This window comes from Lithobates pipiens, unplaced genomic scaffold (assembly GCF_037356315.1).
Source record: "Lithobates pipiens isolate NorthernLeopardFrog02 unplaced genomic scaffold, aLitPip1_a1.2 Scaffold_23, whole genome shotgun sequence".
Lineage (NCBI taxonomy): Eukaryota > Metazoa > Chordata > Amphibia > Anura > Ranidae > Lithobates > Lithobates pipiens.
The window spans coordinates 169,054,127-169,074,274 of record NW_027507785.1 but is presented as its reverse complement, the minus strand read 5'-3'; the positions used below and the strand labels follow the sequence as shown (position 1 = coordinate 169,074,274).

Sequence of the window (20,148 nt, the reverse complement as noted above, 5' to 3'; positions counted from 1 at the left end):
CTCTGTCTCTCTGTCTCTCTGTCTCTCTGTCTCTCTGTCTCTCTGTCTCTCTGTCTCTCTGTCTCTCTGTCTCTCTGTCTCTCTCTCTCTCTCTCTCTCTCTCTCTCTCTCTCTCTCTCGCACTATTCATCAGTGTGTGCAAGAAGCTCTTGTAACCTGAGATCAAGTTGGCTTTGCGTAGACTTAAACACAACTTTCAACAATTTCACAGACTTGTTTGGCATAATGAAGGGAAACTTTCAAGGGAGTACTGTATTTAACCCTCTTGAAAAATGTTAACCTTTCTAAGCTAGAGATTCTAAAGTAAGTTCTTTAAAAAAAAAAAACACACAGAATGCTTACCTACTCTGTGCAATGGCTTTGCACAGAGCAGCCTGATCCTTTTTGGGTCCCCCATCAGCGGTCCTGGCTCCTCCCCCTGCTTTTGCTATGGGGCACTCGAGCAGGCTTGCTCCTGAGACCTGTTAGTTCCATTTACACAACATGCGGCTCGGCCTTGACCCCCACTCTCCTCACTGGCTGTGATTGACAGCAGGGGCCAATGACTCCTGCTGCTGTAAGCCAATGAGGAGCAAGACCTGGGAGAGCTGTGCTCATGAACATCGATGGCTGTGGCTCAGGTAAGTATATGGGGGGTAGGGGAGTAGTGGGTGTATAGGTTGGATGAATGGGGAGCTGCACCCAGTTTTCCCTTTTTTTTTTTTTTTTTTTAACCCTAATGCATATAATTTGTTTTTGAAGGTAAAGGCTGCTGGTCTGTCACTTTGGTGTCATCATGCACTTTTAAACATGTCAGCAGAGGGAGCTGCATATGGGTTATTTGTATTTTGTTTTTTGACTGATTCATTCATCTATTTCTTGCAGTTTCCCCATCGTAGCTTCAGGGGTATTTAACAATGTCCGGAGGTCTGGATGTCCTGCAAATGAAAGAGGAAGATGTCCTCAAGTTCCTGGCTGCAGGAACTCACTTGGGTGGCACTAACCTCGACTTTCAAATGGAGCAGTATATCTACAAAAGGAAAAGTGATGGTAATACAAAATGTCAATTTCCTAAAAAGCCAATAGTGTTTACTTTTGTTCAGCACGCTGTTAAAGCTCTGAGATTAGGCTGAGTTTCAGCCAATGAACTCTAGAGTGTCGGAATCGTGCAACAGTAACTTGACAAGATTTTCGCTAACACCGTCAGAGCTTTCTGCTCAATGATCGGAGTTTGATAGTGATCTATGTCACATTCATTATGTAATGGACTTGGAAAACGACTTTAATTGTGGAAGCTGTGGCCATTAAAGGCAAGCAAAGGGAGCATTACCTGCAGGCTCCCTTCCCATTATGTAATGGACTTGGAAAAATTACTAACCACTTAAGCCACGGAAGAATTTACCATCTTCCTGACCACAGCACTTTTTCCAATATATGGCACTGTGTCACTTTAGCTGACAGTTGCGCGGCCATTTGACGTTGCACCCACACAAAATTGGGTTTTTTTTTTTTTTTTTTTTTTACCCTCAAATAGCTTACTTTTGTTGGTATTTGATTACCTCTGTCATTTTTATTTCTCAATCCTACATCACGGGACACAGAGCCATAGTAATTATTATGTGGGTTATAGGCCACCTTCAGGTGGCCACCCTAAGACAGAAAGTTGCCTCCCTATATAACCCCTCCCACTGCTGGAGTACCTGAGTTTTTTTTTTTTTCGCAAGTGTCTATGGTGTTGGTCACAAGTAAAGATGTGCTGAACTCCACTAGAGAAATCCTTGCTGGGGCTAGCTATGCAACCGGATCCATTCAAAGTCATCATCTTCTAAAGATAACTTTAATCCTCGAGCCCCTAGTGGAGTCTCTATCCCTGGGCTCTATCTGACCCCGATTCTTCCAGAGAAGAACGGGTGGACTTGACTTCAGCGTCTTCTCTCTCCACTTGCTTTGGAGTGCTACTGACTGAAGCCCTATTTGAAGACGGACCCTCAGCTGGAGTCTGAAGCTTGTCAAATAGCGTTATAAATGAGCTAAAGGTAGACTAAGGGCTCATCTCTAACAGATGTCAGCATTTTCTGACAGGAGGCTACCGGGTCATCCTTTACTAGGCCTTCTATACAGGTACAACAAACTGCTTTGCTCCATGAGGAGCTCAATTTGTTTGTGCAAACCGCACATTTCCTTTTTGGTGGCTGTGGTTGGGCCTTGTCCTTGGTCTGCAAGACAAAATAAATTGCCCACAATGAAAACTATAAGCCACTCAGTCATTCCGCAACACCTTGTGCAGGAGGGAGGAAATGTGTCCCCTTACACCCAATTTTTTTCCCCCAAATCGAAGCGCACTCCACAAGGGCTGTTAGTGCTTTGTGGGCTGTTCAGCTGCCTTTGACACGGTTCTACTTTCTCCACTCCTCTTCCCTTCTCTGTCGGAGTCCCCCAAGGTTCTGTTCTTGAACCTTTTTATTTTCAATCTACGCCTCTTCCCTGGGTCAGCTGATGGCCTCTCATGGCTTTCAGTATCATTTCTACACTGATGACACACAGATCTATATCTTGTCTCCTCACACGTCACTAACTTACTAACAGACATCTGTATGGCTGTCACACCACTTCCTCAAACAGAACTTGTATTTCCTCCCCCACGTGCCTCTTCCCCTGACTTCTGTCAAAAGCAATGGCACACCCATCCCCACATGTCAGCGTGCTAGTTGTTATCCTGGACTCTGACCTCTCCTTTTGGCCCCACATCCAATCACTTTCCAAAGCTTGCCGCCTCAACCTCCAACATCTCTTAACTACATCCCTTTCTAACCAATGAAACCACAAAGCTCCTGATTCACTCCCTGGTTATCTCTCACCTTGACTACTGCAATTCCCCCCTCAATGGCTTGTCCTTTAAATAGACTATCCCCCCTTCAGTCCATCATGAATGCTGCTGCCAGACTCATTCACTTTACAAACCGCACACACTCAGCTGCGCCAATCCTTCCATTGGCTGCCACTTACCCAACAAATTAATTTCAAAATACTAACGCTTACAAAGCCATCCACAATTCTGCCCCCAGTTACATCACTAGCCTAGTCTCAAAATACCAACCTAATCACCCTATTCGTTCCTCCCAAGACCTCCTGCTCTTTAGCTCCCTCATCACCTCCCATATCCGCCTCCATGACTTCTCCCAAGTCTCGCCCATCCTCTGGAATTCACTAACCCAATCTGTCAGAATGTCTCCAAATTTATCCACTTTTAGGTGATCCTTGAAAACGTTCCTATTCCAAGAAGCCTATCCTGCCTCCATCTAACAACTGCACTATTTTCTCCATTAGCTCATCCCCCACAGCTTTTACCCTTTTGTGTATAACTTGACCCTCCCTCCTAGATTGTAAGCTCTAACGAGCAGGACCCTCTGATTCCCCCTGTCTTGAATTGTAATGTCTGCCCTAATGTTGTAAGGTGCTGCGTAAACTCTGCGCTTTATAAATCATGTATAATATTGACTTGCCTTGTCAACTTTGTTCAACAAGATGCAGTTGAATTTGTATTAATTTTTTAATGTGTTTGTTAGGTATTTACATTATAAATCTGAAACGGACATGGGAGAAGCTTCTGCTTGCTGCACGTGCCATCGTAGCAATTGAAAACCCAGCTGATGTTTGTGTGATTTCCTCCAGAAATACTGGCCAGGTACACTTTTACTCATTATGCAGTAGTGATGGTAATGTCAATTTCCTAAAAGCCCATAGTGTTTACTTTTGTTCAGCACGCCGTTAAAGCTCTGAGATTAGGCTGACTTTCAGCCAATGAACTCTAGAGTGTCGGAAGCGTGCAACAGTAACCTGACAAGATTTTCGCTAACGCCGTTAGAGCTTTCTGCTCAATGATCGGAGTTTGATAGTGATCTATGTCACATTCATTATGTAATGGACTTGGAAAACGACTTTAATTGTGGAAGCTGTGGCCATTAAAGGCAAGCAAAGGGAGCATTACCTGCAGGCTCCCTTCCCTGTTCTGCATTGTCTTGATATGGCCATCTTGGTAGATGCAGGTCTGTTTTGTCAAAGCTGTCCCCCTGACTAGTGAGAGGTTACAAAACAACCCGCAAAAGTGTATATGAAATACGCTGCACTGAATGAAAATAAATGAATCCTATCCCTGGTGCTTCAAATCGTATGCTCTATACACGTACTATATATCGATTGCGATAATGCATAATTGTACCATGAGAATAAAATCAACAAATTGCATTCCACTTTAATATGAAAATCACAGTAATCTCCAAGCATAGAAAATCAAAAATCGGAAAGGAATATATTGCAAACAATTGTGTCCTTAAATTACACCTAATGTCTAATATGTGAAGTCATAAATACACTGCTGCCAAAACAGTTGTGACTTCCAAGTTTCCCATGGGTCACATGCTCACCACCTTAGATATACCTTTTGCATCAAAAGGTCATGCAGAACATGTTCCCTTTAAAGCGCGGACACGTTTAAATCCAAACGCACATTCAGCTCACTTGATGCAGAAATTTCCCAGTATGATAAACAGTGCTGCTAACATTCACCATTATCCATGATAGTTTAGATTTTAGGTGAAATGGAATCGTGGGGGACTTCCAAGAATTGGCAATAGATATTCTTGCTGCTACACATATGAAGGCAATGAGTCTCTTCATATGTTTTGATGTCCCCTCCACTGGGCATCCCAGCAGCGCCTGTAGAGGTGATTTAGTGAGATTCACTTGGGTCAATGAATATATGAAATTGTATGTTCGTATCCAGAACCTTCACACATTTGGGCATGTCCACCATGTGTTGCATCCTGTGAAGCACTGTGGGGAGGCTCCCGGGACAAAGACTGCTACCCTCACTGGGATCATGTACCACCGCATCAAGACTTTATAGTTTGCCTGTATCAACGAGGTATTGATATATGATCTGGATGCACATTGTCATTTTGCTCCATTCTGCAACTTCTAAGCTGATATTTACCTCTTGCTCCTATTTTTGCATATAGAACAGTTTTAGAGTTGACAATAAAATACTGTAAGTCTTTGATATGTGGCTACTGTGTTTGCACTTTCAAGCCCACTATTAACCCCATTATTACAGGTGATACAAAAAGCATGCTGCTGCTACTAAACGTCTTGGGCCTGGTTCACACCTATGTTTTTGGTGCTTTTTGAAGAAACACACTAGGATTTGGGCTGCTCTGTGCCAAACTTTAAAACGCACACCATACTTGCCTGCTCTGTGTAAAAGAAGAAAAACTTACCTTTTTAATCATTTTAAAATTCCCTTAACCCACATGGGCTGTCTTCGTACTGCTGCACACTGTTAAACTTTCTGAGAAACGCAACAGGTCACTACCAGAGTTTTTTTTATTTTTAAATAAAGCTTCATTACTGTGGAAATGGCATTTTCAGCAAGTCGGCAGTAGTCTGTTCAGTTTTAGAGGGAATTGGCTGAACAATGTTCTGATACACAGTTGAAAGTAAATTGGTGAGCTCTTAATCTTAGAATTGTACTTCTGCCAATCCAGCTCTGAGATTAACACCATACTGCCAGGTTGGTAACCATTTTGCTGCAGTTTAGCGGTAGAGGTTGTGCACATTCCTGCCAAAAGCATTGTGATTTGACTAACCAGCAGCAGTTTGCTTGTCCTTCAATGTTCCTCATCAGTACTTCAGCTTGCACCACCCCTGATTAGCCTGAAGTACTGCTGTGTATAGCCTTTACAAAAAGCTGATGCAAATTTGCATTTATATGAATAAATTATTGCTTTAAAATATTTGTAAACTTCTGCTGTTAGGGCAGCCATTTTGAATGTCTAGCTGTGCAAATCTAAAACCCCTATTTACTGTGAATGTGTACATATATTGAATATCTATCACTTCAGCATAATGCATAAAACCCATTAAAGCATTAACGTGCATAAGCCTTGACCTTGTCTGTCTTTTATTCCAGAGGGCTGTTTTGAAATTTGCTTCGTCCTGTGGGGCCACCCCGATTGCTGGTCGCTTCACACCTGGTACTTTCACCAATCAGATTCAAGCTGCTTTCCGTGAACCACGCCTGTTGGTTGTGACTGACCCACGTGCTGATCATCAACCTCTTACTGAGGCATCATACGTCAATATTCCTACTATTGCTCTCTGCAATACAGATTCACCTCTACGTTATGTGGATATTGCCATCCCCTGTAATAACAAGGTGAGATAACAAAATGTTCTTTAAAATGATGGCACGCAAGTGTTTACTTCTGTTTTTGCACACTGTTAGAACTTGGAGATGAGGTCAATTCTGGCCTGTGAACTCTTGAGTGTAGGAAGTGTGCTATATAGACATGGCAGGTTTCACACCAGTAGTAGCATTTCTGCTTCGGTGACTGGAATTTGAAGACAATTGTCATCTTGCCACATTTTAGTTTATGGGATGTTAATGTGAATGAATACTGTAAAAGCACTTTGTAACAACGTTTTTTATGTTAGAAACTATTGGATGTGTTCTACTGTTTGGGTCCCATAATTAGTACTTACCACTGTGCCAGCAATGCAGGGTCACATTTGTGGGAAAGCTAACTTGCCACCTATCTTAAACTATTTCAGCTGCCATGGCTGCCTTTTTAAACAAAATGAAGGTGGAGAGGGACAGTGACAATGTCTTCCTTGTTTAAGTCCTATTCAATAAATGTATGCAAAGGCGTTCTATGAAAATTGGAGTTGCAGGGAGACCATTACTGAGGTAGCACCAATTACTACAGTTAATGTGCACTTTCCCAGTAGTCAGTCACATTAGATCCACATTTTTGGGCTAATGCAAGTGTGTAATACAAATCCTGGTGTTCAGCTTTAAGCATTGCCACTCGAGCACTGCCTTGTCCCATCATGAAGAACCACCTGGCCCTGTCATGCAGTTTTTAAATTCAGTGTTTATTACCCACAGGAGTTGTGATAGCTGAGTGATAGTGGTGCTTTGTTAAAGGGAGGGGCAAAGCAACAGGTTCACTATTCACCCATTTTCCTGCAGTACCACTCACTTTTTACTGAACTCATAGTTCCTAGTAGCTGACCTAGCACTTTTTTTTTTTTTTAATGCTCCTTCATTCCTTGAATTCAGGCATTTTCCACTAAATAGAATATCAACAAGTGACAGGCTAATGTTCAGGGTGAAGTTTACCTAAAAGCAAGACTTTTATTTTTTTAGTTTTGGACAGAGTGGAAAGTGAGTTGAACAGCTGTCAGTTTTATTGCTCTCTGCCCCTGTTGTGAAGATTCAACCCTTGTCGTTGAAAGTAAAAGAATCCCAAATTTTGGGTTGTCCCCAGAAAATGTAGTGGCGAGGAACCTTCCAGTAAGAACTGTTTGACATGGGAGTCCCCAAGAGATTCCTTTAATTTGTAGGGATTTCCTCACTCCTTTTGTTTTGGCTATGTGACAGGAAGTGAAGGTACATTCCCCCAATGGGACAAAGGGGGCAAAAATAAACCTTACAGGCAAGGGTTATAGCCTTCCCTTACGCTTATCAAAAATGAAAAGCTTTGCCTATAGTTCTACTTTAAAGTCAATGTAGCTTTTCCCTGCATTTTGAAGGCACAGGTGTGCTTTCACAGTAGTGAGGGAGGAATGAAAGGGGGGGGGGGGGCTTGTAAAGCCTAGGCTTTAAGATCCTTGGGAATGGGTTCTAAGAATATTGGGGTACTTGGCAGACATGTCAGCATGATTACTCCTGCAAGTTTTTAGATCAGGTTCACTTCCATATGGAAATCATGGTAGTATATTACCCAGCTTATTCACTTGAAGTGCTTTAGAGGGCATTTGTTTTCAAGACCTTTTTTTTTTTATTTTTTTTCCTTAAGTACCACACTGCATTTAGAAGAATTAAAAATAAAAACTGGCAGAAAGAATTCCCAGGTGCTGTTCATTATTCCATTGATGAGATGTAAGAACTCTGATCCCTTTCACAATATGGCCAACACTGCGTTAGCGGTAAAGTGCCACTAGTTGTAGCGCTGCTTTTTGCCCCTAGCGGGTTGAACAAAGGGTTAAAAGTGCCTGTGTTGCGGCACTGCCGAAGTGCTTTGCAGGTGCTGCAGCAGTGCTACCCATTCGATTCAACAGGCAGGGTGTTTTGGGAGCTCCCAACCCTGCCCCAAAGATGCTGCTTGCAAGTGCACTGTCTCAGTATGAAAGCCCTTGGGCTTGAGAGGCGCTTTACGGGTGCTATTTTTTAGCACTGCAACGCCTGAAAAGAGCCTTCAGTGTAAAAATGATTTAACCACTTGCCTACTGGGCACTAAAACACCCCTCCTGCCCAGACCAGTTTTCAGCTTTCGGTGCTCACACTTTGACAATTAGTCATGTAACACTGTACCCAAATGAATTTTTTTGTCCTTTTTCCCACAAATTGCTTTCTTTTGGTGGTATTTTATCACCTCTGGGTTTTTTTATTTTTTTGCGCTATAAATGAGAAAAGACCGACAATTTTGTAGAACGCATTTTTCTTTCTGTGATAAAATTATGCAAATTATTAATTTTTTTTTCTTTCATATATTTTGGCCACAATCTATGCTGCTACATATCTTTGGTAAAAATAACCCAAATTAGTGGATATTATTTAGTCTTTGTGAAAGTTAGAGAGTCTACAAGCTGTGGTGCGAATCAGAAGAAATTGATCACATCTGATGTACTGGTGGCCAATCTCATTTCTTGTGACCCGAACAAGCCAGGAAAGTACAAATACCCCCCAAATTACCCCTTTTTGGAAAGTAGACATTTCAAGGTATTAAGAGGCATAGTGAGGTTTATTTATTTATTTTTTTTCCACACAATTCTATGCAAAATTTGGGTTTTTTTGTTTTTTTTTTTGTTTTGACAGATGACACTGTTAGGTGGCACTGGGGACACATGGCACTGATAGGTGGCACTGGGGACAGGTGTGTGTGTTTCAGTGTGTGTGTGGGGGGTTCGCTGCTGCTGCAGCACGGAAGCTCTCCTTCCTCGCACGCTGTCTGGTGTGAGGAGGGGAGCCGGCGATGAGAGATGATCTCATGTTTACATATTAGATCACCTTCCATTGGACTAGCTGACCGAGTGCTAAATGGCCACTGTGATTGGCCATTTAGCATGATCTGTGATTGGCTGTGTCCGCGGGACACGGCCAACACAGAACTTCCCTGATGCGCGGTGGCGCGCATTTGGGAAGTAAACAGGATGACGTCTAGGGACTGCCTCCTGGCAGTTAGTGTCCGCTCTGTAGCTGTCTTTTGGCAATAGAGCAGGCGCGAAGTGGTTAACAGTGCAGCTGTGTGACAATCCAACTGCCACAATTCTATTCTATAGGGTCTCTGCCTCTAGAAACCTAGAACAAACCTAGATCTATACTCTATATTTTTTTACTTTACTTTTTACTTTATTTTTTTTTATTTTTTTTCTGCCGTTGCGGTTTTTGTTTAACTTTAGATCTGTCATATAGAACACTTGTATTTCATGAATTTGGTTATTAAATCTGTTTCTTCAGGGTGCCCATTCTGTTGGTCTTATGTGGTGGATGCTTGCTCGTGAGGTTCTGCGCATGAGGGGAACAATTTCTCGTGAACATCCATGGGAAGTCATGCCTGATCTCTACTTTTACCGGGATCCTGAGGAGGTATGGACAGATGTTTCTTGTAAAGCTGAAAATGCTCTACACCCAAATCGGTATACTTTTGCAGCTACTGGGTTCAACGGTAAGTGCCGGTTCACACTAGTGCGATGCCAGACATTGCATGTAATTCGCAGCGCACTGCTGTTCACGTTACATGCGATGTCTGTGCGGGTACGATGTCAGCCATACAGATAGCATGGCTGATATCGCACCGCATTCGGTCCAAACACGCACAGGACCCTTTTTTCTGTTCGGACCAGAATCGGATCGCGTGTGTGTTCACACATATGCGATCCGATTCATGTCCGAACTGTCAGTTCGCAGTGCGATATGCCAGCTGAAATGGGGGTGTCGTCAACATATGACACTCCCCATCAGATCGCATATGGCATGTGAACTGCCGTGCGTGTCAAGTGCGATGCGGGAACCTCGCAGGGTTCCCGCATCGCACTAGTGTGAACCGGCACTAAAGAGTAGAAAAACTGGAAGTGTTACAATGTAGCCAGCATGTGTGACATAACTCCTGTTTATGTGCAAGGAGACAGTCATCCAGACACTCGGACTGACTTGCTCAGTTTACAGTGCTAGAGGCTACAGAGAAGGTAGGGGCACTTTAATGCAGAAGAGATCCCTTGCAAGTCTCTTCTGCAATAAAAGCCTGTCTGCTTCGTGGGGGTTTTTTTTTTCTTTTCTTCCCTCTCCAACCAGACTAGTTCTGTTAAGACCATGCAGACTAAACTTTTTTGCTGCTGTTTTTTTGGCTTCAGACATTTTCTGCAGCCAGTAAATACCCCAGCATATTGTGTCCATGCACGCAAGCTGTTATTGGCAATTTTTGGCAGTGGTGTTTTCTGGCAGAAAAAAACCCCCAAAACAAGTGGGTTTTAAGGGGCCCTTTTCAGCTGTAAAACCTGGTTCACATTGGTGCGATTTGACATGACATATCGGCAGCAATGGTAGCGCCTGAATCCGATGCCCAAAAGTAGCTTCTGTACTAGTGATTTTGTGGTGCAATTTCCATTGATATCTGTGCAAAAACCTGCACAGATGTGTCTGAAATTGCCCCCGAAGTTGGGACTGACATGCGGAATTGCATTTGTGCGAGTTCATTCTTGCAGTTAGTGTAAACCTGGGCTCTAGCTGATAAAAGCAGCTATAAGGTGTTGGCTCTTTTGAGCCATAATTCTGGGAGTATAGTTTTTCGTAAAAAAATAAACGCTACTGCAAATTCCTACAGCTAATGCTACTGGCGTTTTTATAACGTCCAATGTGCATGAAGCCTATAAGTTGGCTTAGTGTTTATTTTTTATTTTTGGGGGGGTTCTTTGCTCATATTTGATATTAGATTATCCTGTTTCCAAAGGGTAATTTTTAATTGCTTACTTTTCACTCAGATTGAGAAGGAAGAACAGGCTGCTGCAGAGAAGGCTACCACTAAGGAGGAATACCAGGGTGAATGGTCTGCAAATGTTCCAGAGTTTCCTCAGCCTGAAGTTCCTGACTGGTCAGAAGGAGTACAAGTCCCATCTGTGCCCATTCAGCAATTTCCTGCAGGTATGAAGTTTAGAACTAGGCTTTTTTTCTCTTTCTCAATTTTGATCTGTGAATTTAACTTTTTTTATTTATCTTTTGTCCCCCCAGAGCGTCCTGAGATCCCAGCCACAGCAGCTGCGGCGGCAGCAGCAGCTCCCAAACCTGCAGGTAATATATTTGCTTAATTAGGGTTGTGATGGAAATTTGTGGACATAACTTTGTATTCAGTGTCATCTTGTGATCATTTTACTAACATACACTAAAACGCCATGTGGGAAACCTACATTCTGTGCCAGTTTCCTGCAATGCATTCAAATTGCAGTGCCCATTGCAACCTGCAGCCGGTGCCTGCACTTCCAAAAGTTCATGCACTACTTTTGGTGCACTGTAGCTTAAATTTCACTTCATAGAACTGCATATGAATCAGTGAGTTCGTTGTGGAAATGGGTACTTAGTGTTTTAAAAAAAAAAAAAATGCTATACTTGCCTTCTCTGTTCAGTATTGCAAAACGCCAGTCCCTTATCTTTTGGCTTTCCAAACAGTACACTCCACTCCTACTTATCTGTGTTTGTGCCCCATAGTAAGCTGTGGGAGCACATGCGGGTGTGCTCCTGAGCTGTGCTGTGTGCATCCATAGACAGTGTGGCTTGATCATGCCCCACTCATCACAGGATTTGACTAGCAGGAGCCTGAAGATGAATAGACCTGCAAGTGCTGGTTTGCTGCATTAGTCACTGTATTAAAGCAACGCATGAAGGTAAAAAAAAAAAAAAACTTAGACTGTAAAACCACTTTAAATCCCAACGTCAGCCAAAAAGTCTGTGGTGCAGGTTTGTATAGTAATCCTGCTGGCATTTAAAATTACCCCAGTGACTGCCACAAATACAGGGAATAGACGTGTTGTAGAGAAGGGCTACTTTGTCACCACTACTGCTGTGCCATCAACACTTGACAACTAAACGTTTGTAGTCTTTGCTGCAACACAATTCTAGCTCAGATTTTTTTACAGCGATTGTTGGCTTGTTCACTAAAATACCTGAAGGAGTGAGCTCCCTGCAGATGTGCAGCAGAGATTTGTATGCTGCTCAGTAGCTTGCAATAGAAGATGTAGTAGTCTTAGCTTAACAATACAGTTACTTTTTGCTCAGCTGGCTGATCAAAATCATTCCCCATCCACACATTCAAGGTTGATATGGAAATTCTCCTGTTGTGCTATTGTATTCTGGCAGGACTACTCTGCTGTCAGAATACATTGGCAATGCAGCCCATTAACCCCTTCCCGCCGAGCGTACGCAGATGTGCATATATGCCCAATTACCCCCCCGCCACTGTTACCGGTGCTCCCGCTCAATCGAGAGCACTGATGCACGATCAGATGCCTCCAGGTGCTGGCAGGGACTGGAATGAAGCCGTAAGCGGCTTCATTCCAGTCTCCTAATGGTAAACACGGAAGCGACTTCATGGCTTTACTTGGCTGCCAATGGCGCCGGATTTAAAAAAATACAATTCAGTGTCGCCGAATACTTTGAAGTGTAAAGGAGGGATCGGGGGTCTTTTAGACCCCGATCCCTCCATAAAGAGTACCTGTCACCACCTATTACTGTCACAAGGGATGTTTTTATTCCTTGTGACAGCAATAAAAGTGATAAAAGTTTAAATCTCACCCCTCACCGCGAGCTCGCGCAGCAAAGAAAACTCATACGGAAGTCGCGCCTGCATATTTAAACGGTGTTCAAATCACACATGTGAGGTATCGCCGCGATCATCAGAGCGAGAGCAATAATTCTAGCACTAGACCTCCTCTAACTCTAACCTGGTAACCGTAAAAAAAAAAAGCGTTGCCTATTGAGATTTTTAGGTACTGTAATTTGTCATCATTCCACGAGTGCGTGCAATTATAAAGTGTGACATGTTTGGTATCTATTTACTCGGCGTAACATCTTTCACATTATGCAAAAAAATTGGGCTAATTTTTACTGTTTTGTTTTTTTTAAATTCATGAAAGTGTCCCTTTTCCCAAAAAGTTGCGTTTAAAACACCGATGCGCAAATACCGTGTTGCATAAAATATTGCAACAATCGCCGTTTTATTCTCTAGAGTCTCTGCTAAAAAAAAATATATATATGTTTGGGGGTTCCAAGTAATTTTCTAGCAAAAAATATGGATTTTAACTTGTAAACACCAAATGCCAAAAATAGGCTTAGTCACGAAAGGGTTAATGGAAATATACAGATTTGAGAAAAATGTATCCCTAAATCAACTCTTCCTGAGCAGGGATGGTTATACTTAAAATTTTGGCTAATTTCTGCTGAACCGGACAAATTTAAATCCATGCAGGACTAGCTTGATTAAGACTGACTTCCAGCTTTTGCTACACTTTGGGCCATACCATCCCTTGCTAACTTGTGAGCCCATTGGATGTGCTGTATTAACTGTTTGTAGCTTGGGCTACATGCAGCATACTACACTGTTCTGGGTTCGTGCTGAGACTTCCTGTCTTGTACCCGCAGCACTAGAGCAGTGGTTCTCAACTCCTGTCCTCAGGACCCACCAACAGGCCAGGTTTGCAAGATAAGTGAAATACATCACAGGTAATATAACTTGCTGCTCAGTGATTGCCGTATTCTAGTCTGTATCTCCCCAAGGTAATAAAATATGGCCTGTTAATGGGTCCTGAGGACAGGCGTTGAAAACCACTGTGCTACAGTATCTGATCTGTTGCTTAGCCAATTGGAGAAAGCGACGTATTCTAGCAATGGATACAAAGCTTCCTCTGGCGGGCTGTTGTCACAACCTCAATTGCTTTCTCTTGGCTGAGAGCAGATCAGATACTCTAGTGCAGAGATGGCAAACCTTGGCACCCCAGATGTATTGGAACTAAATTTCCCATGATGCTCAACTACTGTAGAGTCCATGAGCATCATGGGAAGTGTAGTTACAAAACATCTGGGGTACCAAGATTTGCCATCTCTGCTCGTGTGTTCTGGGTATGAGACAGGAAGTTTCGGCTCAATCCTGAAACAGTGCCGTATGCAGCCTCTGCTACATTCAGTTTATAACACACAGTCAGCGGCCTCACGTTGGTGAGGGGCATATGTAGTTTTGGCCAAAATTAACTATGTAAAGTGTAGCAAATGCTGGCATTCAGCTTTTAAGTCTCTTGGACTAGTGTGATTGTACTAATTTTTTTTTCCCTCCACCATTTTAGCAGAAGATTGGAGCTCCCAACCAGCTAGCACAGATGACTGGTCTACTGCCCCAACTGCTCAGGCATCAGAATGGGTGGGAACAACTACTGAATGGTCTTAAAAGAAAAAAAAACATTCTGGTGTTACCCATGTTCAAACATCATGGTGGATTTGAAATAAACCTGTTTGAGAAAGCTTGTGTGGGTTTTTTTTCTTCTTCGCAAGTGAGCATGTGGGGATAATTTTCTTATTTAAATAAAGTAATCTCTATTTACATCTTAAATAGACTTTCATTTCATATTGCATTCAAACAATTCTCACCAATACTTTGCACAATTAAATATAAAACACTTGATGCCTTATCAATTCTATTTGTACATTTTTCTTTCGTTCACTGACTGACACAGCTCCATTAATCTTGATCATAGGGTTGTTAAAGAGGAGCTGCACCTTTTAAAAAAAAAAAAATATATATATATATATATATATATATATATATTAAAAGCCAGCAGCTACAAATATTGCAGCTGCTGACTTTTAATAAATTGACACTTACCTGTCCCGGGGTCCAGCGATGTCGGCGGCAGATGAGCAATCGCTTGTCTCTCCGCTGCCATCCTCTGTCAGGGAATCGGGAAGTGAAGCATTGCGGCTTCACTGCCTGGTTCCCTACTGCGCGAGTCGCGCTGCGCGTCTCTACTGGTCCCCGCTGTGTCCTGGGAACTTTTCCCAGAACACAACGGGGGCGGGGCATCTGCGGCAAGCTTGTCCCGGAAGTGGGTGCAGATACCTGGATTATCAAGGTATCTGCACTCCCCCTGAATGGTGCCGATTGTGGCAACGGAGGGGGGGGAGGGGTTCAGATGAGCGGAACTTCCTCTTCAGGGTGGAGGTCCGCTTTAAGCCACCTTCAGGAGAGGACTAGGCAGAACATGTTATACATGTGAAAAACACAACTTTACAGTTCCGCCCAGGGGGCGGTCCCTCCAGTAATAACCCCTCAGCCTGCTTTCAGCAGCTCAGTGTTTTTTTTTTTTTTTTTTTTCCCCTGCCTGGTTAAGGTAATGGACCTAGGATCCCTGCAGGACCATCCATCCTGGGATTTTTTTTTATTTTTTTCTGAAGTTTACCTTTTGCGCAAGATTTTAAAATCCTGTGATTTATCAACAGCCAGCTGGGTGACAGGCTGGATAATCTAGATCCTTGTAGTCTCCCTGGCCTGGCCATCAAGCATGTGCAGACCCTAGCTACATGCCCCTCGGGCTCCAGGGACAGACGGTAAGCACAACACTCAGGGGCACAGATGACCGGACTACCGATGTCTTTGTCAGTGTGCCGTGGCCAGCAGCCACCCCGTACTGATCGGAGAGTGGGCCTGTGATGGGATGTCCCCAGCTCATTGAAATGGTAAGAACAGCTCTCCCTGCCTCGGGTCGATTGAGCAGCTGGGCATTTCCTGGGAGGTCAATTCGGGGGTCCCTCTTCTCTCCCTGTCCCCATTCCCTTCCCCTGTGGGGGATGCTGCATGATTGGGTTCTGAGCAGTGTGTGTACCTGTACCCTTGGATGGGGGGGCTGCGCTGGGTGGCTGTGTGCCTGGTTGTCGGGAGGTCTGCATGTGCCGATCGCCATAGTGCTTTTCACTGTGTACAGTTTGTCGCCCATTTTTGGTGTGCCTTAGTGGAAAGCATGCCCAGGGGCCATTTTTCTGTAGCTCGGCGGCCATTTTCTCAGATTATGCCCTTTATACTGGGTGGCCATTTTGTTGTAGTCTTGCGTGTTTTTTATGCTCAGCGCTGGTCCCTGCTGCCCTGAACAGCGTGTTCTTTCACTCGGGACACCTGGGAGCTGACACAAAACGCAGGCACTTGTAACTGAATGTCACAGAACTTGGTCAGGGTGGTGAGTTCTGTGGTGGGGGGGCCCCTCAGTCTGCAGCAGCTAGGAGGCTGGGACTGCACCTGGCTTAAGTCCCCAAGGGTGGGAGACAGTGGGTCAGCATGGCTTCAGAAACTGGTGTTTCTTCCCCAGAACTCCCTGCAATTGGAACCGGCTCATCTGCAAACAGTGCAGTGCCTTTGGATGCTTTGTTGGCGGTCTTTAAAACGTTAGTTGCCAGGCTGGAGGCGGTGTGCGGGCACAAAGGTGGTAAAAAGCGGCCCCTGATCCCCTGGGGAGAGCTCTGACGCAGACTTGGGGCCCCACTGAGACTGGCGGCCCCTGCTCTGTTGGTTCACATGATGCTGACCAGGACCGATCGAACAGTGAGGACGAGTCCCCATCTGGGGCCACGCAAGACAAAGCGCTAGTTGGAGTACTGATCACAGCTGTGCATGAAATCTTGAAAATTCAGGATACAGCAGGTCCTTCTACTGAAGTAGCGGTCCCTTTTGGGTCCTGTAAGCCAGCCCATACACGTAAGGTCTTTCCGTATCTGACTTACTTTGATAAGTTCATATACAAGGAATGGGGAAGACCGCAATGGACCTTTTCGGTCCCAAAAAAGAATGACGGTGCGTTACCCCTTTTGAGGAGAGCCTTCTTAACAAATGGCTCCTCCGGTCGTAGACCCCCCAGTATCCAGGTTAAATAAAGTAACCACGATCCCGGTAGAGGAGACTCCTGCATTTAAGGACCCTACTGACAGGAAGGCCGAGGCAGTAGCCCGTTCCTTGTTTACGGTTGTGGGGTCCACAATACGACCAGTACTGGCCACAGCACTTGTGTCGTAGACACTGAATGGGCAAAACCGCAAATTGGAGAAGCAGCAGGCTACTCCCGTCTGCGTGGAACTAGCAGACCAGTTAGTGCACGGCCTTAAGTATGTTTGTGATGCGGCCCTGGATACGCTTCCCCTGCTATCCAGGGCTTCAGTGTCTGTAGTGGCGCTGAGGTGCCCGATTCGGCTAAAATGCTGCTCTAGGGACCAGGCATCTAAGAAGAAAAAAAAGCCGTGACTGATCTACCCTTCCTTGGTGAGCGGCTCTTTGGAGCCTCGTTAGATGACATTAAGAATGTCACAGGTGGGAAGAATACCTTGCTCCCATAGGCCAGGAAGATTAAGGAGCCACGCCGCAGGCAATGGTTCTAATTTTCAGCTCAAAAGAGGCTTTTTTGTCCGTCTGGGACTTTGACTAAACGCTCCTAGTCCGACAGGACAACCTCTGAGGGACAAAAGGGTCCCTGGAACTGCAAGCCTGTGAACAAAAGCTCTTCCGCATGAAGGTTTGCCCCGCCCGTCACACGGCTGGGGTATCGCCTTTGGGAGTTTGCAGCCCTATGGACCTCTCTGCTATCCGACCAATGGGTCTGCAAACGGATTTCCTCTGGCTACAAGAGTTCCTCTCTTGGCCACCAAACAGATTCTTCCCCTCCAGCATACCCTTACTCCCAGCGCACCCCTAATGTGGGCGGTAAGGGACCTCCTAAGCTGTGGGGTGATGGTGCCTGTTCTGGAGTCGTACAGCTTCCAGGGGTTCTACTTCAATCTGTAGTCTCCAAAAAGGAAGGGGTACGTCCAATCTTGGGCCTAAAAGCCCTTAATTGCTTTGTAATAGTACAGAGGTTCAGAATGGAATCGGTTTGCTCAGTGGTGGCTGCACTCCATCAAGGGGACTTTGGACATACAGGATGTGTACCTGCACACACCCATATGTCTCAGGCATCAGATTTCTGTGATTTACAGTTGCGGAAGCCCACTACCAGTTTGTGGCTGTCCCCTTTGGCCTGGCATCAGCACCTGAGTCTTGACCAAGGTATTGGCTCAGATTTTGCTGTTAAGACAACGTGGGATTGCGATAGTAGGTTACTTAGATGATCTCCTCCTGAGAGCAGCTTCCGCCTCAGAATTGGAGGAGGATGCGGCGGTCACCATGCAAACCCTGCAGGAATTTGGGTGGCTGTTGAACCTAAAGAAGTCTGTGCTCATACTGACTCAGCACTTGGAGTACCTAGGCTTACTGCTGGACTCCATGGAAGCGAGTGTTTCTCCCTTCAGACAAACTGCAGACTCTCAGAGCCGCGGTCAAACTATTTATGAATTGCAGGTGGTCGCCTGTGCTTTTGCATGCAAGTCCTGGGACTCATGGTGGCCTCCTTCGAGGCGGTACTGTATGCCCAGTTTCACATCAGTCTTGTAGAAGGAGATCTTGACAAAATGGGACAAATTTCCGTTATCCCTGGATCGGCAGATTCGGGTGAGCCAGTCAGTCGGGGACTCCCTGCTCTTGTGGCTGAGGTCCCCGGCACTTCGGTCCAGGAAGTCGTTCTACCTCTACATTGAACAGTGTTCACAACGGACGCCAGCCTGACCAGCTGGGGTAGAGCACTGGGAGTACATTCGACCCAGGGCCACTGGTCGGGGGAGGAATCCAAGTTGCCGATCAATGTGCTCGAGCTTCGCGCGATCAGGCTATGCCTCTCCACATGGTCGATGGGACTACAAGGGCATCCGATCAGGATCCAGTCAGACAGCGCCACAGCGGAGGCATGTCAACCATCAAGGAGGAACAAGAAGCTTGGCTGCAGCATGGGAGGTCACTCACATCCTTCAGTGGGCAGAGCGACTTGTACCGGCCTTGTTGGCCATTTACATCCTGGGAGTGGAAAACTGGCAGGTGGGCTACCTAAGTCGTCAGATGCTGAACCCAGGAGAATGGGAGTTTGCATCCGGACGTGTTCAGGCTGCTGTGCCTGCAGTGAGGCACACCAGATGTGGATCTTCTGGCCTCTCGTCTCAATCGGAAGGTGCCGAGATTCGTATCCAGGTCAAGAGATCCTTGGGTGGATGCGTCAGACTCGCTGGTGGCTCCGTGGGGTCAGTACCGACTGATCTATGCCTTTCCTCCGCTAAAACTGCTACCATGTCTGCTCCGCAAAGTGGCGGCCGAGGGGATTCCAGTAATACTGATTAGCCCCTGGTACGCCGACCTAGTATGACTGGTTGCGGAGGCTCCCTGGCGACGACCGTTATGAGAGGACCTACTGTGTCAAGGTCTGATTCTCCATCCTGCTTTACCATCCCTGGTTTTAATGGCATGGCTGTTAAGAGCCGGGTGCTAAGGAACCGGGGCCTGTCGCACTCGGTGATTTCAACTATGTTGAGAGCACGGAAATTTTCTTCTCGGAAGGTATACTATTGTACCTGGAAGGCCTACATCTCCATGTGTGAGGAGAAAGGGTGGCGTCCGCGCACCTATTCATTTTCCAGGATCCTGCTGTTTTTACAGCGAGGAAAAGACCAGAAATTGGCTTTAAGTGCAATTAACCACTTGCCGACCAGCGCACGACGATGTACGTCGACAGAATGGCACGGGCAGGCAAATGGGCGTACATGTACGTCCCTTTAAATTTGCCGCCCTGCCATCGGGAGCGCGCCGGCGGTGGCGCGCTCCCGTGCTGGTCGGGACCTCCGTAAATCCGGTCGCGGGACCCGCGGACTCGATCGCCGCGGGCATACCCGCGATCGTCTCACGGAGCGGCCAAATGAAGAAATGCCGTTGTAAACAGCATTTCTCCATTCTGCCTAGCAACTAGTGACGCTGATCTCTGCTCCATGTGATTGGAGCAGAGATCAGTGTTCACTAAATGAAAGCCCAACCCCGCCCACAGTTAGTAACACCCCCCTAGGAACACTTAACCCCTACACTGCCACCCACTGGTTAACCCCTTCACTGCCAGTGTCATTTACACAGGAATCACTGCATTTATATAGCAGTGATTACTGTATAAATGACAATGGTCCCAAAAATGTGTCAAAAAGGTCCGATGGGTCCCCCACAATGTCGCAGTCACAATAAAAAT

At 45.4% G+C, this 20,148-nt stretch overlaps 1 protein-coding gene and 3 non-coding genes across 4 annotated transcripts; all 4 read left to right on the top strand.

Annotated features, from left to right (window-relative positions):
* The first annotated feature begins 845 nt into the window (after nt 1–845).
* Nucleotides 846–14,541, top strand: LOC143928012 (small ribosomal subunit protein uS2-like). Its single transcript, XM_077452587.1, has 7 exons — nt 846–1,029; nt 3,546–3,664; nt 5,948–6,193; nt 9,500–9,628; nt 11,020–11,179; nt 11,267–11,326; nt 14,371–14,541. The coding sequence occupies exons 1-7, from the start codon at nt 897–899 to the stop codon at nt 14,466–14,468; spliced, it is 945 nt and encodes a 314-aa protein (XP_077308713.1). The 5' UTR covers nt 846–896; the 3' UTR covers nt 14,469–14,541.
* Nucleotides 1,079–1,234, top strand: LOC143928618 (small nucleolar RNA SNORA62/SNORA6 family). Its single transcript, XR_013262456.1, has one exon. It is a non-coding gene; the product is annotated as a small nucleolar RNA SNORA62/SNORA6 family (small nucleolar RNA).
* Nucleotides 3,737–3,892, top strand: LOC143928616 (small nucleolar RNA SNORA62/SNORA6 family). The gene has a single exon (XR_013262454.1). It is a non-coding gene; the product is annotated as a small nucleolar RNA SNORA62/SNORA6 family (small nucleolar RNA).
* LOC143928619 (small nucleolar RNA SNORA62/SNORA6 family) lies at nt 6,248–6,404 on the top strand. The gene has a single exon (XR_013262457.1). It is a non-coding gene; the product is annotated as a small nucleolar RNA SNORA62/SNORA6 family (small nucleolar RNA).
* Nucleotides 14,542–20,148: the final 5,607 nt, after the last annotated feature.